This window comes from Mycetomoellerius zeteki, unplaced genomic scaffold (assembly GCF_001594055.1).
Source record: "Mycetomoellerius zeteki isolate Tzet28-1 unplaced genomic scaffold, Tzet1.0 scaffold48, whole genome shotgun sequence".
Taxonomy (NCBI): domain Eukaryota; kingdom Metazoa; phylum Arthropoda; class Insecta; order Hymenoptera; family Formicidae; genus Mycetomoellerius; species Mycetomoellerius zeteki.
In genome coordinates, this window is record NW_017257479.1 from 99,684 (window position 1) to 123,157 (window position 23,474).

The window sequence follows — 23,474 nt, forward strand, 5'->3', positions numbered from 1 at the left end:
AATTATATATTTATTATACATATAAAGTATATGTGTTATAATATATAAATTCAGATGAATAAATTAAATTATATATTTGAGAAACTTTGGATTCAAGTTTTATATTAATAATCTTCTATACTCCTTATATGGAGATACAACATTGTGTTTTTCAATATTTCATTGCAATGATACAATTATGTAATAAACAATTATTTTATCTTTTATAATCAGGCCTGTCCAAAACTCGGCTCGTGAGCTGAAATACTTCCATCTCTCCGTCGTCTCGATAGAACAAGGCAGAGCACAAATAACAATGGAAAGATAGACGCCAGAATATTTTATATATTATAATTACAAATTACATCAGCCTATCACCGAATGAAATAGGCTGTGTCGTCAAATCTTGTAAATTGACTAGCACCGCTGTTTTTGTTTCCGAAAATTTCGGAATACATATCAATCGTACCGCATGCCCTTCGTCAGCTATACATGATATACATGAATTATTTTGTCATGAACAAAAATTGATAAATCAGATAAAAAGAATTCCTACCTGTAACTAATTTTGTATTGTATTCATCCATGTTTCCAGCGAAATATATATCTGGCCATTCGTTGATAACGAATGGATCATTTTTGAAGAACGGATAAATCGGAAGCGTGTCGGGACCGGTTGGAGCGTAATGCCTCCAGATCAATGTACGCTCCAGCCATTCCAACGGAGACAGCTGAGATAATCCAGCGATTTTCATAATATCCATGATTGGTCCGCCGCAAGAACCAACTACGACACGGCCCCCAATATTAGCGATCCAAGGATTAGTCGCACCATGCATGCTTTTAAACCTGTATTACATCTGAATTGTTATATGTAAAGAAAGTTCGACGCAAAGCTTAAATGTATCGCTGTTACCTGACCGATTTCTGCAAAGTACATGGATGAAAAGGCTGCTGAGGCATGCTATAATTGCAAGTGGGATCAAACTCTCCCGGCATCAAGACAACGCAACAGCAATTGAGAATATTGCTGAGAAAAGCATCAAGCTTATGCATTGCCATTACATCTTCTTTGATCTTAAGCTGATCGTGCGATTTGATTTCATGATAGCCTTTATGGCTGTATATTTTCGTAGAACTACGAATGGAGTTTCCTAAGCGATTATTTTTATACATGAATTACCATCGCTAATCAGAAAATATGGACGATTCGGTATTCGTACCAGCGATAATGACTTTAGCAATTGCAGCTTCTTCTTTTTGAGCATTGGCACATCCCGCCATTCCGGTTATCCATTCTGAAAGTAAATCTAAGCTGAACTCGTCCGTGTTATTAACTAGATCTAATCCAGATATTAGCAGAATTTTTCCATCTTCCACCAATGAGCTGCTCACGCTAGAAGACTTCGGGTAGTATCCTGGAAAACACCAATCCTCTACCTAAGAGCAAAGTTCAATATGAGCAAGTTGGAATCCTGCCAAGGTTGGCAAGTAACGCGTTACTTGTAACGCCGTTACTTTGTTGATCGTTACCTTGTTATAATAACAATTTGATAATGACAAATGTGAATTTTTTATGATGGTAATGCTAACATCAGAGTTAGAAAAGTCAATCGTTACTTGTAATGGATTGAAAAAGTCATTCGTTACTGAAAAAAATAATTCCTAATTTGTAACGCGTTACTTTTTAGTAACGAGTAACGTTACTCGTTATACTTATAATTTTTTCGGTGTAACGCATAATAGTGACAAGTTACTTTTTAAAGTGACTTTTCTAACTTTAGTACAACCTTAGCGTTTAGTTAGTTAGCGTTATCGTCATAAAAAATTGCAACATTGTCATCAAATTGTTTACTATAAAAAGTAACGACAAAGTAACTGAAAAGTAACGTTTGTCAACCCTGAATCCTGCCTATAGCCATAATTACGTAAATATATACCCAAAATGTTCCATTTTCTAATTCATGTCCGAGTATCGCACAGACGAGCCCAGTGACTACTTCTTGTATATCCATGTGATTTCCTACTAATTTTACACGTAACGTTTCATCCTCCAAAAATAATTGGTCGTCAACTGATGCATAATTATTATTCGGTTGAGCTTCCAGCTGAAGCTCCTTGCTGAGGTCGCGTAGAAGGGAAGGTTTCAGCCTCTGATCTTTATAAAGTACTCCTATCAGAATATAAGACTTTCCTAAGGTTTCCAGGGTCAGGCGTGAAACTTCTACATGTTGATAGTCGGCTACAACATACGTAAACTGTAAATAACGTATGTAGAAAGATTCTGAGTGTATAAACGTGGCTTACTCCATTTCAGTTTCGCTCTGCGTAATGTGTCTTCCCGCAAATCATTCAGCCTCGCTGTATATATATTGAGAGAATCATCGTTGTATCTTCTCTCTGTTAATTTAAATCTGCCGAGGTCTTTGAAAGAGACAATTTTCCGGTCGTATTCGCTGGAATCGTCGATCTCCATTCCAACTTCAACTCGTTTCTGAAAATTTTCAAAGTCACGTTCGTACAATAAAACGGACAACGTAGAGACAATTATAAAAAAAAAGAATGTTTAGAGGAGCATACTATTATCTTTCATTGTTTTCCAAGTGTAAAAAAGCACCCGTGTTTTAAAAGAAACATATGATCACGTTGTCATTATGCGCTACGAAGTGTAGGAAGTGTCATCCCATCCAACCTTATCCATATAAAATAAGGAACCTCAAGGAGGAATACTTCTTATATTCAAAAAAAATGTCGGAATTTTAATTTGCAAAAATAAGGTGAGAAATTCGCGAGCGTGGCGACAACAATATTTAACATCTTTGGTAGAAATTTTTTTCAGGATTTTTATACAAACTGGAATAATTCTCAGAAATACTAGGAAAGTCTACGACTTTTCTTAGAATTTTTCGTGTACGTACAAGGAAAAGCGTCTGGCAAAATTCGTTGTGCCCTGCGTCATTGGAGCAGCATCTGCACCTTGCACTCCGAAGCACTCGTTCGTGTACCATCGTGCATCATCGTGCACCATCTGGTTGGTGTCAGGTGAAGGTGGTTCACAGCGACGAGGCGGTCTCGGTCTTCTGCACTGGACTCGACGTGGCGAAAAAACGTCTTCTGTTTTCACTCATCTCTTCCCCATTGTTAGGAAATGATACCAAACTGTCTCAGGAACGTCGCCGTGCAGTCGTCGAGACGAAATGTAAGTGCACCGAAGCGTGACCTCTAAACACGCGTCGTGTTTTCCGTGTCAGGGTCTCGTTACGAATCCCAGACACTCTTACTTGCGACACCGTATTTCATGAGTCTTCTTCTTTCCTCAATATCCCGCATATTCGCCAGTTTGGAAGCTGGAACGAGGTAATTATCACTCTCGCGATTCGGTTGTGCGGTTTGCTGCCGCCTTATGTTTGCTTTGAACTTGTGTTTGATGTTAACACAAAAGCGCAGAACTTTGAGTTTCTAAGGACACACAACCACTGAGTCACAAGATAATGTAAATCTCACGCTGTCGCACGTGCTACAATTATACTTATAGTATGTTTTTACGTCGCTACGGACACTGATTAGATGCTGGTGTTTCTAGGTGGCTTCGTTTTTCTTGAGTAAGAAAAATAATTATGCCACTGAAGCCTCCTTCGAGACCAAACCTTTTCGATTGCACAAATTGGACCATGGCCCATCTACCCAGGTTACAGTGACTCGGGATGATGCTATTGAACTATTTAAACAGCTACATACGATACGTCGTATGGAAACGGCTGCTGGCAACTTGTACAAAGAGAAGATCATTCGGGGTTTCTGTCATTTGTATTCTGGACAAGTAAAGACCATTTGCATCTTTTTGAAATATTTATTTGATTTAGAAATACTTTAATTTCCCTGGTGAACATTTTTCTCATAATTTTTATAGGAATTGGAACATTTTTCAGAAATACTCAGAAATATTCGGAAAGTTTACAGCTTTTCTCAGAATTTTTCATACAAGTGAATTCTTTAAGTGAAATATTCTGAAATTTCTCATCCCATTTTTAATTCATTAATTTTTAAAAATATTTTTAATGTTTTAGATTTTATAACATTTCATCAGAAATTATACTTACAAAAAATCTTAGAAATATATTTTCTTAAGATATTTTATAAGTAACATATATGAAAAATTCTGAGAAAAGATGTAGATTTTCTGAGAAGTGTTCCAATTCGTATAAAAAAATGTGAGAAAGTTATAAAATTATAAAAATTCTGAAAAATTATATGAAAAATTCTGAGAAAAATTTTCACCAGGGTTTTGTTGTTTTTCCTTTGCAGGAAGCTTGTGCAGTCGGCATGAAAGCTTCAATGAGACCCCAGGATGCTGTAATTACAGCTTATCGCGCACATGGATGGACTTATTTAATGGGCATCAATGTATTCGGTGTTTTTGCGGAACTCACAGGCAGACAAGGTGGCAATGCCAAAGGCAAGGGTGGCTCCATGCACATGTACTCTAAGAACTTTTATGGAGGAAACGGCATTGTTGGCGCTCAGGTTTGCATTAGTCTTAAAAATTTAATTTAATATCGCTAATATTCCAACTTTTAAAAATATTTTAACATTATATCACAATTAGGTGCCACTGGGAGTTGGAATCGCTTTTGCACAAAAATACTTGAATAACGGTGGAGTCTGTTTAGCGTTGTACGGCGACGGCGCGGCCAATCAGGGTCAGGTGTTCGAGGTATATAATATGGCTAAACTGTGGGATGTACCTTGTATCTTCGTTTGCGAGAATAATGGATACGGAATGGGTACTAGCGCGGATCGTGCCGCGGCAAACACAGAGTATTATACCAGAGGCGATTATATTCCTGGAATATGGGTACGCTAATCTGTTTTAAAAGATGCGTATTTTATTAAGATAAATAGATTCATGATAAAAATCATATTATAGGTGGATGGAATGGATGTATTAGCCGTGAGAGAAGCCACGAAATTTGCAATTGATCACTGCACGTCAGGTAAGGGCCCTCTTATCATGGAAACTGTGACGTACAGGTATAGCGGGCACAGTATGTCGGATCCTGGAACCAGCTATCGTACGCGAGAAGAGGTGCAAGAGGTCCGACAGACCCGGGATCCTCTGACCAGCTTTAAAGAGAGAATTTTGAATTCCAATCTTGCTACTGCGGACGAAATCAAAGTTAGTCGATGTCTCTTTTGTTAGATTTCGTGATTAATGTTATCTATTAGTAATTTATTTCATTGTTATCCGATGATGATCTATATAGATAAGCAATCTTTTTCTGTCCCAGGCAATAGAAGGTGAGATTAGGAAATCTGTAGATGACGCCATGAAAGCTGCCAAGAACGACAAGGAGATTCCACTCAACGAGCTCACTGCCGACATTTACACGGAATGTTTAGAGAAGGAGATTCGAAACACGTCACCTTTCAATTCTCTATCGCACACCAGACTAGGGCCAGCTGTAAATGCTTAAAACTGCTCAAAGATTATTTCCTAATTACAGTCTCGTGCCACGTCCTCACTGTTCATAGACTTATAAACTAGTTATATAGAAGTGTACATGCACACGATTTTTTAAATTTGAGGCTGTATATTGTTTCGTCAAAAGAGAACTGATATATTGTCGAAACAAATTAATTCGAGTGCAATTATTGCGTACAGATAATGCTCTAATACGCATGCGTAGCATTGTACGTTGCAGTCAAACACGATTCACGTGTCAAAAAGAAGATCCATATTTTTAATAATTTGGAGAATTAAATTTATTTACAACCTCGTTTATTTCCAATATGAAAATTACGAAGAGGATCTTTTACGATACAACGTGCGCCTAAGATCTGAGCCATTTGTTATGTGTTAAAATAAAAATAAATCTAAAAAAAAATAAAAATTTGTTATAAAAATAAAAAATGATTCGTTTGTCAAAAAGATGAGAATAAATTTTGAATAACAGAATTCGATACAAGTATCGTTCTGTCTTTGTTATTGTCACTGGATGTTCAAAAAGATACAATAAGATGGTTCTGTCGATTTGTGTTTTTGTCGAGTGACCTACACAGCACACTTTATTTGAGAGATATTCTAGGAACGTATTCTTAGGAATTCAAAGGATATAAGGACATGCCTTGGACTATGTTAAAATTCTTTTAAAAGTCTTTGTTGTGTTTATCGAATATTAAACGAGGTCTGTTCCTTTTAGCTAAAGTTCTTGCACGGTTCATCTTTCTTCCTTTTCTTTCCATGTTGGAGAGAAAAAAAAAGACGAACCATGCAAGAAGTTTAGCTAAAAACGGTGGAGTTTATTATTGATATTTTTGAAATAACGCTATATTTAAAAATATTTTTGCTCCATTTTAGAGCACTAAATTAACATTAAAATCCCTGTGTACTTATTTTTTCTATACGTGCTCTGTATATATTTTTTCTATCATGGGGGGGGGTCCAGCTCGCCGTAAAGCTGGACTCCCCTTTTTTTGCTGCTAAATGGTTTGAGTACTAAAATTCGTAACAGAGTACTAAATTAGCACTTAAAAAGCACTAAATTTTTTATCTATTCCAAACTTGATTTTCATCTTTTTCTAGTAATAAGAATTAGAAAAAGGTAAAGAGTAAGTTAAACTGAGATTAAAATTAATCTATATTGGTAGAAACAAATTGTGCTGCTGGGTAAGATAATTTTGAATAGCGATTAATCGAGAAATCTCGGGAGATATCGAGGGGTCGAGAAAGAAAGAAGCATCGAACGTGTCGATCAGACGATATCGAACGTCGGCCATGTCTCTCTAGTGGCGAACAGGTACAGGTGTACGGTTAACCAACGTTGCGCGTACGATTTTTGTTGAAGGTCAGTTTATTCCGCGAAAAAAAAATGGCCCGAATCGTCGCAGTAAAAGAATACCTTGAGAAAGCGTTGAAGGATGAGAGCAAACCGTGGACAAAGATGTTCGCTCTCGCGGAAGAGAAGACCGGCATCGATCGGCTGTACATTTTTGTCGGTGAGTCGCTCGATGGTATAATTACGCAGATTTCTAGTCATTTCTATTGATTGGCGGGCTCGGGCACGGTTAGATAATTATACTGCCTCACGTTAATGCGATTTCGCACTTTCGTAGAACTTGTTATCACGCACTCGTTACGCAATAACTAGTTATACAGGTCTTTTCCTTTTCATGCTAAGCTGTTTTTTCTTTGGTAAATATATTTCGAAATCTTTGCCGAAAATCTGCAACCTGTTGATCTTTGCTCCGGTCATCGCACAATCGCTTTCAGAAACTCCTTATTTTCCGCTTGTTTGCATTAACATTTTTGCAAACGGCAGTAGTTGAATTTAAAATAGGAGTACTTTAGGAAGATTAAGTTATTATTATTACTATTTTTATTATTTATTTTTTGATAGGATCATTGATATTCCTGGCTATATACCTGGTATTTGGATTAGGACAACAACTAGTATGTAATATAGTCGGTTTTGTTTACCCTGCATACCAATCTATGAAAGCATTGGAAACTTCTAAGAAAGAGGATGACACAAAATGGCTCACTTATTGGGTGGTTTTTGCTGTATTTACTATAATAGAATTCTTTTCCGAGTATATTGTCTGCTGGTTTCCAGTCTATTGGCTGTTTAAGGTATAATCCTGAAGGCATTAATCTTAAAGACAAATCCTTACCAAGAGTAAATATTATTAATTATGAATTTGTACACAGTGTATATTCTATATATGGTTGATGGCACCAATTGCCGAGTATAATGGTTCCTTGATTCTATATCGTCGTATCATCCGTCCAAAGTTCATTCAGTACCAACCTGGATTCGACAGATTTTTGTCTAATGCACGTGACACAGGTAAGACCATTTTTTAAATTAAAAATAATTCTATTAAAAATAATTTTATTAAGAATATGGATATCAGTGGAAATTTATTTGCGACATAAATCAAAACATAAATATAAGGATATATTATTTTTGTAGCAGTTAAGACTGCGACGGAAGCATTGCTGACCAACAAGCAAGAATAATGAAGCTGTCAAATCAAACAGATAGAAAGTCCATTTGTGTCTTTCCCTTTTTACTCATTCCTAGCAGAGAGAGCGTGAATTTTGTGCTTTATCGAATATTACCGAGCGTTGTTACATTAACGACTACAAAGATGAAGAAAATGCCAAACAAATAGAAATTTTTATTATCCTAGATGCTATTTTCAAATGGATCAGGGAAAACCAAAGTTATCCAAAATTGTGAATAGATAGTGAATATGAAGGATGCACGAATGAAAAAAGCCTCCCTCTGAAAATAAATCATTTACAATACAATAGTCTGCTTTCAGAATTGCGAAATGATTAAAAAAAGTTTCAGCATGGAAATAACCGTTTTATTTTCAGATAAGCTCGGCTTATCATTTATAGAGAGTCCGAGCCAGCTGAAAACAAAACTTGGAGTGTTTTTGTATAAATAGGATAGACTGATCGTGTGTTTTTGCCATTCCCATAATCTTTGATGGTATACTTGTGTTAAAATACTTTAATTTTAGAGGAAAGTTTCACCAACATTAAAGTCGTTCATTCATTCATTCATTTACTAACGCTGGTACGGCATTCCCGGTTCCGAACGGCAATTTGAGAGGTTTTCTTAGCAATAGATGGCACACTCTTGGTGGTTTGCCAGATCGCCGAAGAGGAGCTACGTGCGCGTGAAAATTTCTTGGATCTGCCGAGGATTGAACTTAAACTGAGTGGTATAGCATGGTAGACTCGCTCACTGTCCATGCTACGATCGTACTCAACAATCGTGTAATTTAATTTAGTCTTTTTTTTCCAAAATAACTATTTTTTTCAAGTAACGTTGATTGTATATTAATATTTCGATTTTTTTATCTTAAAATATTTAGAATATTAAAACGTCTGAAATAGATAAGAATCGATGTTGGTGAAACCGGCTTTTAGTAGATATGTTTTAATAGGTAAGTTGGTTAGGCATTGTTGATAAGAAGCTGATAAGATTGATTTAAATATATAAAAATAGCAAAGACTCAAGATAATTGGAAACAATATATGATATATTCAAATACGTAAAGATATACGTTGATAAATCTAATTTAATTAAAAATTTAAATTTTTGATGACAAGTATTGTCATTCAATTGTTATATCGTGATGTAAGGCGAGACTCTTGAAACAAATCAGGTATTATGCCTTCTAGTTAGTTCACAAGTCGTCAATGAAATGACACGCACAATTAGCTTAAAATTTGTATATTATATATGTGAGATTGTATCGTAACTTGCATGCGATTGTCTTATGTTTATAATATATTCTACCAACATCTTTAAGTAGACACTTCGATTTTGAAGTACAGAGACAAGCTTAGGAGATGTGTATATTGCTCAAATTAAGCCACCGTCTTGTACAACTCGATAACCATTTCTCCGATCAAGTCGGCGTTCCATTTGTGGATTCTATGAAAATCTAATTTTTCTATATCTTTTTTCCCTCACTCTTAAAATTATTTATATGAATACATATTATATGAATCATATATGAATGTTACTATAATTGTTGCCGAGAGATGAATATTACGGGTTTTAAACAAAATTGTAAATTTAGAGGTATTGACAAAAATTATAAGTCACTATACACGCACCGCAAAATAAATGTTTTTATTTTATACACTTCCTTTTCTTTCTCCCTTTTTTTATCTTTCGCTGATAACTGAAGTCATTCACGAACGAAAATCAATTTCCTGTAACGCGTTCCTGTGGACAATCCAATGATTACATACAGTATTAATTAAATAGTAAAAGGAAAATTAATTAATTCTGAAGAGCACAAATGTGTATATACATATACAAAATATACCCCAGGTAGAACACCTGTTCTCCTGGAGTCATAATTAAATCATAATGGTAACACAGAACGTCATCATAACGTCATCTGATACCTAAAAATTGACTTATAAGTGACAAATGAGGTCGTGATGTCCTCATGATTTCTGTGTTCTACTTGGGACAGGGTGTTGGAAATTCAACCGACAATGCTCGTGGGCAGGTAGAGTGGACTAAATTGAGTCGAAAAGTCCTGTACCATTTTGCAATTTTCGCAATGGTTAACAAGATATTATTTACTAAAAATCGCTGAATATTGGTTTTCAATAATTTTTTACTCAAATACTATAATTAATATCTTGGACTCGATTCAGTTTACCTGCTTACGAGCGTTGTCGGTTGAATCTTCGAACACCCTGTATATATGAGCGCACAATATTACAAGTTTCCATAAATAAATTATGAAATGAATATGCATTTTAGAAATATTGTGCAAATAAAATTAAAAATTATTTGCCGATAAAGAATAAATTATTAATGTCCTTGTCCGATGAATTTTAAACATCGAACTGTTAATCATTACTTCATTCCATTGCGTACTTTGATTATCATTATACCAGGAAATATGACGTAGTCAAAGCGATTTAGACGGACTTCAGTACCGTATATTGAAAAGGATCCGAAGCGTAGATCGAAACGTATGTACATTTAATAATATAATAATTTCACACGTATAATCAATGGCTGGCTCAATAAGGCATACGTTTCCATTGATTTACATCAACTGAGCCTTACGTACCATAGCTTTTATATTATAATAATAAAAGATAAAAAGAGCTAAGAGCCAGAATCATATCTTCCAGAGCCAGAATCAATACTACAGCTATTGGCCTCCACCTAACGTTCCTCTTTCCTTTCCATTTCCTCAGAGATTCCTTGTCTTCTCAATTCTTTATTCCCATAGTTCTGTTTGCTGTGTCATCAATCTTTGTACGTTTATAAAATAATCCTTTCAATTTGAAGAATTCGTGACACCTTTGCGTTATTATATCTTTCAAATGCAAATCAATTACAATGGACATATTAATAGAAGTAAGAAATCTCAATTCACAGGTACAAAAATGCTTAAATATTAATTACATATCTATATTGTTCTTGATTTACTCTCACACTGGATAATTTTAAAATTAGATCGATTTATTGGAAATGTATATCAGTTCGAGAATCATTATATCATAATTGATATCCATTGAAATAATTTGATTAATGAAGAAATGACAGCGACTTATGAAAATTGTATTCATCATAAATTTAGAAGAACTTTAATTTGTAATATTCAAGTCTATTTTAATATTTGACTTATTATGTAAGGTAGGATTCGTTTTTATGTATTAACATTGAAAAGGTCCTAGTTTAAGAAAGCGTTTGTTAAAAAAATCAAGAACTAGCGTTGGCTCTTGGCTCTTTTTACCTTTTATTATTGTTTTACTTGCCGATATTACAAGTAAAAGAATAAATTGATCGATTTGTGCTCTTTAGAATTCAAATTCATGAAAAGTGCGAGAGAATTACATTTCTTTGAAGTGGAATTTCTCAGCTGTCAACGCGAGCTTTCTTATGTGACGAATAGTGGATGCAGCTGCAATCTGTACCTCTGGATCGTCCGAGCCCACCAAGCGCAATACATACTGTTTAAAATTTTCATCGATAGTTTTCAATATTCAATCAGAGTTTCAGTAATTCGTTTTTTTCGGTATATAGAGGAAGTAATCAATTAAATTGAGTTAAAAGTAACTTTAAATGTATATCTGGAACTTTTATTTTTTTATATTGAACATTCTATTTACGAAAATATCTCTGCCAATTCATAGATTATTTACATATTACAACGTTAGTGGCTATAAATTAATATATTTACTGAAAAAAAATATTCATTTTCTAAGATCTTTAATAAATTATATCTCTGGTTCTCAAAATTAAACAATATACATATAATAAAGGCACATAAGAGTAAAACGCAGTAATTGTATTCAATATTGTATATTATTCTTTATTAATAAATATAAAATTCGAACGTTTCGACTCTTTTTTGAGTCTTCATCAGCGAGATGCGTTCATATAATTGATGAGATGAAGGCACATCAATTATGTGAACGCATCTCGCTGATGAAGACTCAAAAAACAGTCGAAACGTTCAAATTTTATATTTATTAGTAGAGATGTAAACGACGGAAAAATCCTAGAATTTTAGAAAAAACTCAGGAAATAATGTTTTTTTTCCTTCAGTTTTGACAATTTTTTACTTGGATTTTTTTTAGCATTTCACAATTTCGACGCCGTACTATTGCTCCAGAATTTAATTTTTGCACTTATCCGTAAGATTTCTGTGTAAAAATAGTTACAAAAGTTAAAATATCGTATAATGATTAATATATAGTAAATGCCGGTGGCCATAAATATAACTTACCTTTCATTACTATTTGAATAATGTTTTATACTGTACTTCTCTCTCTCTCTCTCTCTCTCTCTCTCTCTCTCTCTCTCAATTTTGAGAGGTAAGTAAGTGTTCCATACTGTTACTAATACAAATAATACTTTACTAGACTAATTGACACTGGTTTTGTTGTATACTGTGATTGTGATTATACATACTCTAAATTTAAATTAGTGAGATAACGTTCATTGAATCTCTAATTATTCTTGAATCAATATTATATTGGGATGTTGTCTCAAAATAATTAAAACATAGAATATAAAATAATTAAAATATACAATACAATTATAACCAATATGCAACAAAATAATGTCTATTATATATATATGTATATATGCTTATAAAGTATTATCTGTATTAATAACATCACTTATTTAGCTTTTAAATATAAAATATTTGTCGTTCAAATAATTATATTGAAATAACTATATATTTTTTCACGAATTTTATGTAATTTGATAAAAAATACCGTTATTTACAATAAAAAAACTAGTTTTGTACTTGATACTTTTCTCCGAAGTAAAAAATACCGTTTTTTTTACATCTCTATTTATTAGTAAGGCGAATAATATACAATATTGAATACGCTCCAATTATCGCGTTTTACTCTCATATGCCTTTATTATTATTGTACAATATAAGATCTTTAATTTCAAGATTTGATTTCGTAAAGTTATGAAACAATTGTTCTTTAACATCGAGCAATTGTCACGTATGCAAACTCCTATGACCTAATTATACCTTGATAACGCCGCAAGTGTGCATTGTCACGCAATTTAACGGCTCCTTGCTCAAATGGTACACAGCAATGCAAACACCCTTCAACACGTTCTTGTTCTTGCTGGTCATGTAATTAACGAGCGGCGCGACAGCATTTAATTTGCCAAATTCGTAACTGTTCCGATCCCAATCGCAGCAATAGGCTATCGCCAACGTCAGATTAGCACGCAAATTCTCGTCGTCCTTTAAAAAAATAATCATCCTATTATTAAGCGCAGATATTTCGACTAAAAATATTTAATCAGTAAAATATTTAAATGCGACTGCTTCATAGAAAAGCAGAATAATCTTTTAAATCATAATTAAATAATTAATCTAATAGAAAAGAGATGAGAAATTATATCTGAGGAGCGCACTGGCACGTGCGCATTATATTTTATTACATACGTTAAAAAAATTTTAATTAAAAAATTTAAGATTTTCATAAAACATTTATTTGTTCACATTGATTTAGTTTGTAATATTTTAAAAATAAGAACTCTTATTCTCGCTAATATATTAATTATTAAAAGCTCTTTTCCATAAAGCAGCATACTTTAAACAGAAATCATCATAAGCAGTGCTGAACCAACAGTTTCCACGAGAGCGGCCAATTTCTTCACGACGCCGTGATCCGTCAGGATGCCCAGGTTCTCAGGATCGGTGGCAATCTCCGCGATCATGGCACAGACCGCGCTAAGCACTTCCGTGTCTTTGCTCTCCAGGAGACTGACTGTGAGCTCCAAGCCGCCTACGAAGGCGCGCACCATCTCAGGGGAATCCTTGGCGTGGCGGATGCAGGGTACCAAGGCGAGACAAGCGTTACGTTTGATTACATCACTGGGATGCTTCAGCAGGGACCAGACTAATCGCACGCCGTCCAGCTGATGCTCCGAGTCGTTGATAATGTCCATGCATTTCTCATTGACAGCACACTCTATTCTCTAATAATGGCTCGTACGTGGCGCTCAATAGTCTAATCTGCAAAGGTCCCTGAAGCACTCATTCTGCGGTATCGCAAATACTGGAGTAACGAGGAAACATCGATCGTCATGGGAATGGTGTAGCGCACGTTAACTCGATTAATCATCGAGAATAGTACTCGCAAACCTTCCGATACACAATCCAATTTTCGCTTCATTTGGAAATTATCTCTCATATAAACTCCAATAGGATAATTAAAGTTAAATGGGTCAATGCAGCTATATTCCAATAAAATTGATAATTGATAATCATTAAATTGTTAACATATATGATGAGAATTCATCTAGTAATTGCTCGAGGATCATTAAAAGAACCACTGCTATCGATTTTATTATATCGATCTGAACATTCGCTCTGAATGTGGGAGAGATCTTTACTATCTATAACACGTTCAGTTTTTAAAATAATTTTTCCCTTTTTACAATATTTTACAATATTCTAGTTATTAGAACTCAAGACACGATAAATAATTGATCCAAGTAGTTATTTTTACGTACATAAAAGTTACTTTATTCGGATAAGAAAAAAATATTCGATTCTCCATGGCGTTACATCATCTTTGAGATCATCTATTGTATATCAGGCCTGTCCAATTTGAACTCCGAAGCCAAAACACAAAGCCATCGACGTAAAAAAATTCAATGTAAGATTTTAGGAACTATAAAGTATTGATAAGTGTTACTTAGATGAGTATCAACACTTGACAGTCCTCGAAATCTTACCCACATAAAATTTTTTTGCGTCGATCGCTTTGCGTTTTGGCTCCGGAACTTAAATTGGACAGGTCTGATCTATGTATATATATTCCTTCCTATAATCCTAATGTACAAGCAAGAATTCGATATACAGATAAGCAAAGTTTGGTCCAGAGAGAGAAGAAGAAGAAGGAGAAAGAGAGAGAGAGAGAGAGAGAGAAGAAAAGTACAGATAGAAGGTACTCTTGACTTTGAACGGTCTTTACCAGTTTCGGTAGACCCTCGTTAATCTTCAAGACGTCCCTGTTAGTGGGATCCTTACAGCACTCGGCAAGGGCGCCTACGACGTTGGCTAACACCCTTTCATCCTCGTTTTCCTCGAGCAGAGGCACCAGCGACGCTACCAGACCGTTCTGATTGAACCTCATTATGTTCTCGGGACTGATGGCACACTTCCAGACGCCGCCGGTGACCGCGGCCAGCAGGCGCTTATTGGCGTGCACCTCCTCGCTCTGCACGAGTTTGCAAAGTGGGTCCAGACCACCAGCTCGACGCACCATCATTCGAGTTTCCCGATTCGAAGCGCATTTGAAGATGGCCAAGGCAGAGTTCTCCTTCAGCTTCACGTTGTCATTCTTCAAATGTCGCACCAAGTCGTTGATGATGCCCACTCGCTCAAATGCCTCTCTGAAAACATTCTACAGATGCGCCAATAAATATTGGCACTACACAACTGCAAGGGAATATTTATAATGAAATTTTGAAAATAGATAGTTTAGTTAATTATGATTTTAATAAATGCGACATAAATTTCGAATAACAATGACAATCCGGGATAATGAGACCTGATATTTAAACCTCATGATATTTAACTTGTTTTTTATTATTAATATAATGGTAACTGTGTTTTCCACGAATCATTTTCATAATTTCTATATATGCGTTGTTCAAAAATTGATTTAAATTATTTTATTGATAGATTAAATTATTTTAATTAACGCTATTAATAGATAACGAATAAAATTCAATAAACCAGATCAGCACACTGCTGCACGACGCCCATCGTGGGTACGATTAGCTGAGTGTGTTTCGATTTTAGAAAACGCGACATCAAGCGAACAACACCATGTTTACGAAGTTCCTCCTTGACCTTTGGACTGCTGCCTAAAGAATCTAAAACCTTGGCACAACCTATGGCGACGGCCACGAGTTCTTTGCTGGCCTCGCTTAATTCATCGTATGACCGACGAAGAACTTCGTCTGGTACATCCATTACGTCCAGCTATCAACAAAAAGAATCAATAAATTATCATGCTGTTCATATTGAGAAAAAAATTATATTTAGTTCTCAATACACACGAGTCATTTGCCATTTTTCTGCGCATTTCTTTTTTTTAAATGCTAAGTTTTTTAAAATCTGACTAAATAACAGTCTCTATCCTTTCTTTTCCCTTTTTAAATACACAATTTTACAAATTCAATTCTAAAGATGTTTTAAAGTATATGTAAAATATGCTAATTTTTATATATTTGTATAAAAGCGATAAAAATAAATCTGGGATACGAATAATTCATCATGTGTAGTAAAGGATCGGAATATATCATCGTTTGTATGTACTAGAGATTGAAATTTTATACATAGCAATTTTGAAATAGTCTTGAGACTTAACTTATTTGTCTTATGCCCGTTTTTACGAATGTAGTTTAATTTTAATCTCGGTTCAACTATAACTCTTCGTCTTTTTCTAGTTTAAGAATTAGATAAAGATGAAGAGTAAGTTAAACCGAGATTAAAGTTAATCTACATTGGTAGAAACAGGTATTAGGCTCGATTGTACCAACGTTACTTTAATTTTAAGCGAGGCTTAAAACTCTCTCTAGCTCTTCCTCTCTTTCATCTTTAAAGAGAGAAAATGAGAGTTTTAAACCTCGCTTAAAGTCAAAGTACGTTGGTGCAATTGGATTTTATTATTCGAATATTGGTGACTGAATAACTTACGATGAGCGGTATTCCACCGCGAATTCTGATTTGTTTTCTGGCTTTTCTAACTCGAGCTATAATGGCCATAGTTTCGGCTGCCAAAATCTGCAAGGATTACAAATTAACATTATATAACACGATGAAACAAAGTATGAAAAAATAATTGAAATAGAAATTAGCTTCAAACTTTTTGGGACTTTAACAGTTTTAATTTGACGAACATTTTGTTGATTGACAAATCAATCAGATTCTAAATTAAATACTTCGCGCACGGCGGATAAAAACAGTTAGGCCGATTAATTAATTAAATGAAGGAGCTATTGTGACAAAGGTGAACGACCTGGATATCTCTGGCGGGATGCTTCAGCATTTGTATCAATGGCGTTGCAATGTCCAAGTCAATTAAATATCGCTTCATCTCCGTCGAAGTCGCAATTTGTAGTAGGACTGATAATGAGCCATTTTGACACTTGATGTCGTTCGTTTCGAGAAGATTCACTAAAACTTCGAGACCTCCCATTTCTTGAATAGCCTTTTGAATGATCTGCACTACCACGAATATATTTATTATAAAATAATCGATTGTGTGAAGATACGAGAGAGACAGAGAGATTATTTTTTAAATTAAAGAATTAAAAAAAAGTTGATGTAAATGGAATATCGAAACAAAGAATAAATCTGCTAGAATTATTGATTTTGTTAGATAATATAGATGACATTTTTTTTCTTGCAGCCTAATTTAATCTTCTAATAAAAATATAACGGACCTTGTCAGTGAGATCGTAATCCTTTAATAAACACAGGGACACCATAGTGGCAGTCTGATTGCCAGCCTTCATGTACTTGATGAGTTTCTGTATGTGCCAGAATTCGGAAGGCACTTCCGGGTGATCTTCCTGATATCTTGCCTCTTCCTCGTTCTCGGACTCTGGCTCGTCGTCCGAGCTCTCCTCCTCGGCTTTTTCGCTGACAAGACGAATTCGAGGTCCATAGGGTTCGCCGGTGAGCAAAGACACCTGTTTCAGGGGTTCCGGCTCGGCTGTCTCCACGATTTCCGGCTCTGGTCTACGTAAACGGACCTAATATCGCTTAATCCTACATTTTTTATTTATCTTTTAAAAGATATTCCAAATCCCATTCCACTTCTTCGGAAAAAAAAAAAACATAAAAGATTCGAAATATAATCGAGCTTGTTTAAAAATTATTATAAATGTATTTATAAATTATTACGTTGTACATAATTAATAATTGTAGAATATAAAATCAACAATAACGAAAACGTAACTAGATTTTTAGGATGATTCGTCCCCACGTGATTTCGTGTCCGTTTGCTTACTCAGTACGTTCCAACTCCTGCACAACCTCTTTTGTCGGCACGATCTCTTTCTTTTTCTTCGGAGGCATCTTTTACGGTGAGCATTAAATTTGCGATAAATTCTCTCTCAAGATCTCAGAATGTCAAAAGAAGAGAGTCCTTTTCTTACTCGTCTGTGTTAGAAGTTCTTATCTATCCCCATGCTACTACAGCGAACTATCGATCAAACAATCATTGCCAATTTCATTGTCTTGTCAAAAATATAACGAAATTTTAAATACTTATTGCAAAAAAAAAACAGAAACGAAATTAGTTGCTTTTGTGAAATCTTGTTGTTTAAAATAAGTAAATTTCCATTTGGCGGATATCTACCTCCTCTAAATTTTCAGTTAAAGGTAGCTGTTTTTCATATCTGAACTTATAGTGTGTATATTTTCGGAATTTAAAATGAAATAAATGTTTGATATTTGATGAGAAAGAAAATTCTAATGAAATTTAATGCAAGAATAAAAAATAGACTTTTATTTCCAAAAGGTCATCGTGAAAGCCAGTAATTAATACCGCACGTGAAAATGTCACGTGAATTATCGACAAATATGACGACAGGGATTTATAAAATAATAAACATTCTTTTCGTGGGTTTTTTTTTTGACAGAATCGACCACGAAGCTGTTCGCCGGGAAGAAGAATTGCAAATACGGGATGGATATGAACGAAATCTCATTGAACAAATTCGAGCTTGGTGAAAGCGACACGACGATCTTTGCGGAAATATGCATCGCCCGGAGGAGTTAAAGGAAAAGGATATAAAGGACTGCCGTGACAACATGAACAAATGTTCGTCGTGCATATATATGCTTCTCCGTTTGCTCTTATTCTATTCCTGCTCTCGCTATGCGCCTGGCTCTGCGTTTGCCGGTGGGGATTCGGCTACAATCTGAAAGACCGAGAAGTAAATAATAGCAAATTCGGTCACTTGCACTACGCTAGATCAGTGCATACTAAAAGCTGCTTTACATGAAATTAGAAAAGTTAAATGTAAAAGTATATAAATATTTTAAACGATTAAATGCCGGAGTGATCAAATTATCACATTACAGTCGTATAAAAATCTTCGAATTGACTGAACGGAATAAAAAAATCTTTTACAGGATTAAAATAGACGCAAAATTAGGAGGTGGTGCAGTGGACCTTGTACTAAAATCGAAAAAAAGTTAAAAAATTTTTTGATATTCTTTCGATTTTAATATAAAATCCACTGCAACACCTCTTAATTTTGCGTCTACTTTAAAATCCTGTAAAAGGATTTTTTATTCCGTTCAATCAATTCGAAGATTTTTATACAGCTGTAATGTGATAATTTGGTCACTCCAGTATCTCCTTAACAAAATATGTGTGTATCGTTTTATTATCAAAGTTGATTATATTGTATCACTGTTGCATTGAGATATTTTACATAAATCAGCTTTTAATATGCACTGATCTAATGTAGTGCGAGTGATCGAATTTACCATAAGTAATTCATGGGCGAGTATTTAAGAAATACATCAAGAATTAAGAGAAAATGATTTTATTTCGATATCATTAAAGTCAAAATGATGATTTTTGGTTAAAAAGTTTGACTGCTTATTAACGTTAAAAATTAAAATAAAATTATTTTGATATACATCACGACTTTTTGCCAGAGATTTCCGTCCTATTTATGTTCTTTAATGATTTCTCTACTGCAATACTCGTCGTTTTTATTTTGCAGATCGCCTATTGCCTGGTAGTCTATTTTATTATTATTACGTTCCTGAACGTCATGTTTTTAGGACATATACGACTATTTTACGATTATCCACCGGAAATGATCGGTAATTGCTAGGGTTATCGGCAGAGCGATAGCAGGTGACGTCGTCGCCTTGACGGCCGCTAGATGGCGTTACTCGCACAATTCCTGCAGCTGAAAGGATCTGCCAATTCCCGGAGTGCGAGGTATTAATTTTCGAGTAATTAATGATTTCTCGCGGCATATTTCAGTGAGAAACGTAATTAACTCTGGTGGATGCGCAGAAAGTGTTTGTAGTTATCGAAATCAACGAAGATTGCACGGAGCTTGATTGATCGCTTCTAACCTAACCTAAAATTGGAACTACTACGGTAAATATTTGTCAATAATCTTAAACTCGTAGATCTAACGAGAGAAATTCTAACGTTTATCAAGCGTTTTATTAATTTTAATACGTTTTTAGAGCATTTGTTATGTACTTGCATTTATTATGTCCTATTATCTTCTTTATGAAGAGATCTGAACACAAAGAATTCTCTAACTTTAATCTTTAAATGAATATCACCTTTTAAGTGGGATGATACAGTACTTGGTATTTAAAATCTTATTCTAGAAAAGGAAGATAAAAAGTAAAAGCCCAAAAGTTTTAAAGTTCATTATTTTTACATTTCTCTATCTCATAACAGTGTAACAATGTGAATTTAATTATAACATAATAGTAAAATGTCAACTATAAAATTAAGGACTTTCTGTAATGTTCTGAGCACTTACCAACTTGCTTATCTCTAAGCCACCCACCTACTTGAAGATTAAGTAAAACATTCATGGAGAAAAAGTATGGAAACATTAGGCCTGTTCTTTTTGGCTGAACTTTTGTACTAGTTCATCTTTCTTCCTCTTTTTTCCTTCTAGAAAGAAAAGGAAGAAAGATGAACTGGTGCAAAAGTTCAGCCAAAAACAACAGGCCTATAGTTGCTTTTTACATTATTTTCCAGATGGGTCTTTCACGGCACATTCGTTTCATCAGCCGTACGATCTTTGTTCAGAACAACGACGTGGATAAGGCATGCCGCTTATTAAATCGCATACTGTCCAAAGAAGAATTGTTCAGTCAGTACAGGCGCACGAGGTATTATGAGAAACCGACTCAGGTCAGACGTAGGATCAACTATGAGAAGTGCAAGTCGATCTACAACGAGGATATGGACAGGAAGATCGCATTTCTTCTACGCAAGAACAGAGTAGATCCTTTTCCCGGTGCATCGTAAGATTATCTATTGCATAGATCAGAGTGTATAATTACAATAAATCTGTCCGTCAATTGATACCCCATGATTTATTTATGAATAAGTATTGTCAAAAATATAGAAAATATCCTAACGCAATGATACTGATTATTTCTTCCAATTATTTTTATTTTATTCCCCATGTATCTGATACAAATCGATTCAGGATACTTCTGCAGTTGAAGTTAATAGCTTTATTTATTTGTATTGAATGCTCTGATATATATAAGATATTACTTCTATTACATTTAACTGATTTAACTGGAAATCCGAAAGTATTTTTGTATACAAATAAAAATTGATGAGTACATAGTGAGACAAAAATATAATCTCAATCAGAGAAAATGGATCAATAAGAAATGCGCTTTAAACGTTAATGCAGTGCTAAGGAGCGAAATGAAAAATCATCCTGGCGGACAGAAACGCGTTTTCTCACTATCTCACGCCATAAGTAACTCCAGGAAGTCAGTTTGCACGAGAAGCGCGCATTTCTCTCTCTCTCTCTCTCTCTCTCTCTCTCTCTCTTTCTCTCGCACATTTTTTTTCCCTTTTCCACCCCTCTTTCTGTAAGCGACTTCCATCATCTTTCTTTCGCGAGAAGCGAGAAAAGACAAAACGTCCGGTTGGTTGGTCGGCTTTCCTGGCAACGACTCCGCCAACTTGGCGAAAATTGAATAGATAGTGGCGTCTCGACTATGCCAAGTTTTCCAGCGGGGTTTGTCGGTGGACAGGAGGGTAATTCAACCCCTCCCGTGGAAGAACGAAAAAGGACGAAAAAGAAAGACAGAGAAAAACAGAGAGAGCGGCGGTTGCTTCTGTATCCTTCACTTGGCGATAACGCGGACGGCGGTATTAGAGTAGGACAAGTACTTTCGTTCCCGCTCGCGAGTCAATTTTCAAAATCGTTCTCGCGGCGAGAAACGATTGGCAAAATGTCCTACTGGAATATTAGTGAAACTGGGAAACAAGGTCTTGTATATTCGTTTATATTCAGTGTCACTGCATGCGCTGGCTCGCCTTCGGATGTACGAGGATTCAATTTTCAAATAATTCCCGTTAAATTGGCGCTGGTATTAAATCCCACGAGTTTCTCCATTTCAATGATGATTATTGTTATAAACTTTATTTGAAGCTCTTCGATTTTATTTTTCTTATTTTCGAATTGATAAGAAAAAAATATACAATAATTAACTATTCTATTTTTTTTATTCTAAAAACAACAAGAACCTTATTTTAGATCGTATATGTGAGAAAATACGAACTAGAAATCTTTAAATAATCAATGTGAATTAAATATATATTATATATGTATACATGCATATACATATACATACTATATTTATAGTTATTCGAACTGTGTGCCGAATTGGTTTTCTGGATTTATAAATGCAATTAAACTACTGTAATAATATCACAAATTAAATTAAATTGACAAGCAATTTTTAACAATTTGATGCTCAATCAGGCATCATATTAGAAAGATATTAATGTGCTGAAAAACTAAATAAATTTATTGTAAATAAATTTATAATATTATTCTAAAAACTCTTTTACATGAATCTATTTAGTTCTCAAGGTTTGAAAAGTAATAAAGTACAAACTAAACCGAAGTCAATTTTGTCAGTTCAGTAATATACATACAATCTGAAAGTTCTTTAATTAGTAAGTCCGTGTTCATTTCATTTCAAATAAGAGAGTATCACTTAAATGAAAGATTCACCTCAAAGGCATAGAAAAAAATTCCAGTCTGTAATCGTGTAAGGATAGATACCTCATGAAAGATGCAAATATTTCGCATAACGAATAAATTGTCCCGCAAGGGTTAAATGGATTAAATGGCGATAAATTCCAAGAAGTCGCGTCGGAGGGAGAGGAGACCGGAGGGACGCAGAAAGCTTCTCAAAGTGCTCGTCAAGTCGTATAATCCGCGATTTATTTGACCCGGGCCGTCATAAATCCAGCCTCGGTGCGTTATTCCAGTAACTAGGAGTAGCAAACGGATCTCATTTCAGCCATCGGGACCGCACTGTCGCACTATGCACTATCAAAGGGGGAAAGAGAAGATCAGGAAATAGGGAGGGAACGATCCTCGCGTCGTCTCGCTTGAGAAGGCGGTTTGGCTTAACTCCCGGGAATCTGGATCCGAAACTATCCGACGAACTACTCGCAAGACAGTTTGCCCAGAAACGGATTTCGGAGTCCCGGGGGATGCCACCCTGCCTGCGGCCCCCACCTTCAGGCCGTCGTTCTCTTTCCCCGACCGTTTCGATTTGAAACTCCACGTATGCCTTCTCCGCCGGCCGAAATAACACGATGGCTCCATTATTGCGCCGAGTGCTTTTGGGTATTATGTGATGGGATCGGATTTCAAGTCTGTTCGTCAAAATTA

At 35.1% G+C, this 23,474-nt stretch overlaps 5 protein-coding genes across 11 annotated transcripts; 3 read left to right on the forward strand and 2 right to left on the reverse strand.

The window, feature by feature from the left end:
- Window positions 1-152: 152 nt before the first annotated feature.
- LOC108727314 (DNA polymerase delta subunit 2) lies at window positions 153-12,278 on the reverse strand. Of its 5 annotated transcripts, none has more exons than XM_018455398.1 (7): window positions 12,268-12,278; window positions 2,287-2,473; window positions 1,920-2,221; window positions 1,203-1,419; window positions 896-1,133; window positions 536-828; window positions 153-465 (listed from the first exon to the last, which is right to left on the reverse strand). In XM_018455398.1, the coding sequence occupies exons 2-7, from the start codon at window positions 2,453-2,455 to the stop codon at window positions 341-343; spliced, it is 1,344 nt and encodes a 447-aa protein (XP_018310900.1). In that variant the 5' UTR covers window positions 2,456-2,473; window positions 12,268-12,278; the 3' UTR covers window positions 153-340. The 5 variants fall into 5 exon arrangements, with proteins under 5 accessions (XP_018310900.1, XP_018310897.1, XP_018310899.1 ...); XM_018455395.1 differs by lacking the exon at window positions 12,268-12,278 and adding an exon at window positions 2,898-2,993; XM_018455397.1 differs by lacking the exon at window positions 12,268-12,278 and adding an exon at window positions 2,566-2,679.
- Window positions 3,032-5,706, forward strand: LOC108727316 (probable pyruvate dehydrogenase E1 component subunit alpha, mitochondrial). Its single transcript, XM_018455400.1, has 6 exons — window positions 3,032-3,178; window positions 3,563-3,799; window positions 4,285-4,503; window positions 4,586-4,834; window positions 4,907-5,155; window positions 5,268-5,706. Exons 1-6 carry the CDS (start codon window positions 3,128-3,130, stop codon window positions 5,451-5,453), a joined length of 1,191 nt encoding a protein of 396 aa, XP_018310902.1. The 5' UTR covers window positions 3,032-3,127; the 3' UTR covers window positions 5,454-5,706.
- On the forward strand, window positions 6,735-8,295 carry LOC108727317 (Receptor expression enhancing protein A). 2 transcript variants are annotated; one of them, XM_018455401.1, is made up of 4 exons: window positions 6,735-6,975; window positions 7,377-7,609; window positions 7,688-7,826; window positions 7,953-8,295. In XM_018455401.1, exons 1-4 carry the CDS (start codon window positions 6,849-6,851, stop codon window positions 7,997-7,999), a joined length of 546 nt encoding a protein of 181 aa, XP_018310903.1. In that variant the 5' UTR covers window positions 6,735-6,848; the 3' UTR covers window positions 8,000-8,295. The 2 variants fall into 2 exon arrangements, with proteins under 2 accessions (XP_018310903.1, XP_018310905.1); XM_018455403.1 differs by having other exon boundaries at window positions 7,956-8,295.
- On the reverse strand, window positions 9,615-18,117 carry gudu (Armadillo repeat-containing protein gudu). Its single transcript, XM_018455394.1, is given in 11 exon segments — window positions 9,615-9,731; window positions 11,373-11,488; window positions 13,036-13,257; window positions 13,647-13,979; window positions 13,981-14,034; window positions 14,999-15,430; window positions 15,766-16,014; window positions 16,732-16,818; window positions 17,054-17,257; window positions 17,481-17,778; window positions 18,050-18,117. Coding segments are annotated over 11 exon segments (2,097 nt in total). The 3' UTR covers window positions 9,615-9,697.
- A 246-nt stretch (window positions 18,118-18,363) lies between these two features.
- mRpS21 (mitochondrial ribosomal protein S21) lies at window positions 18,364-21,178 on the forward strand. Of its 2 annotated transcripts, none has more exons than XM_018455316.1 (4): window positions 18,364-18,423; window positions 18,684-18,980; window positions 19,782-20,005; window positions 20,795-21,178. In XM_018455316.1, exon 4 carries the CDS (start codon window positions 20,795-20,797, stop codon window positions 21,065-21,067), a length of 273 nt encoding a protein of 90 aa, XP_018310818.1. In that variant the 5' UTR covers window positions 18,364-18,423; window positions 18,684-18,980; window positions 19,782-20,005; the 3' UTR covers window positions 21,068-21,178. The 2 variants fall into 2 exon arrangements, with proteins under 2 accessions (XP_018310818.1, XP_018310817.1); XM_018455315.1 differs by having other exon boundaries at window positions 18,370-18,423; window positions 19,782-20,170.
- The last annotated feature ends 2,296 nt before the right edge of the window (window positions 21,179-23,474 follow it).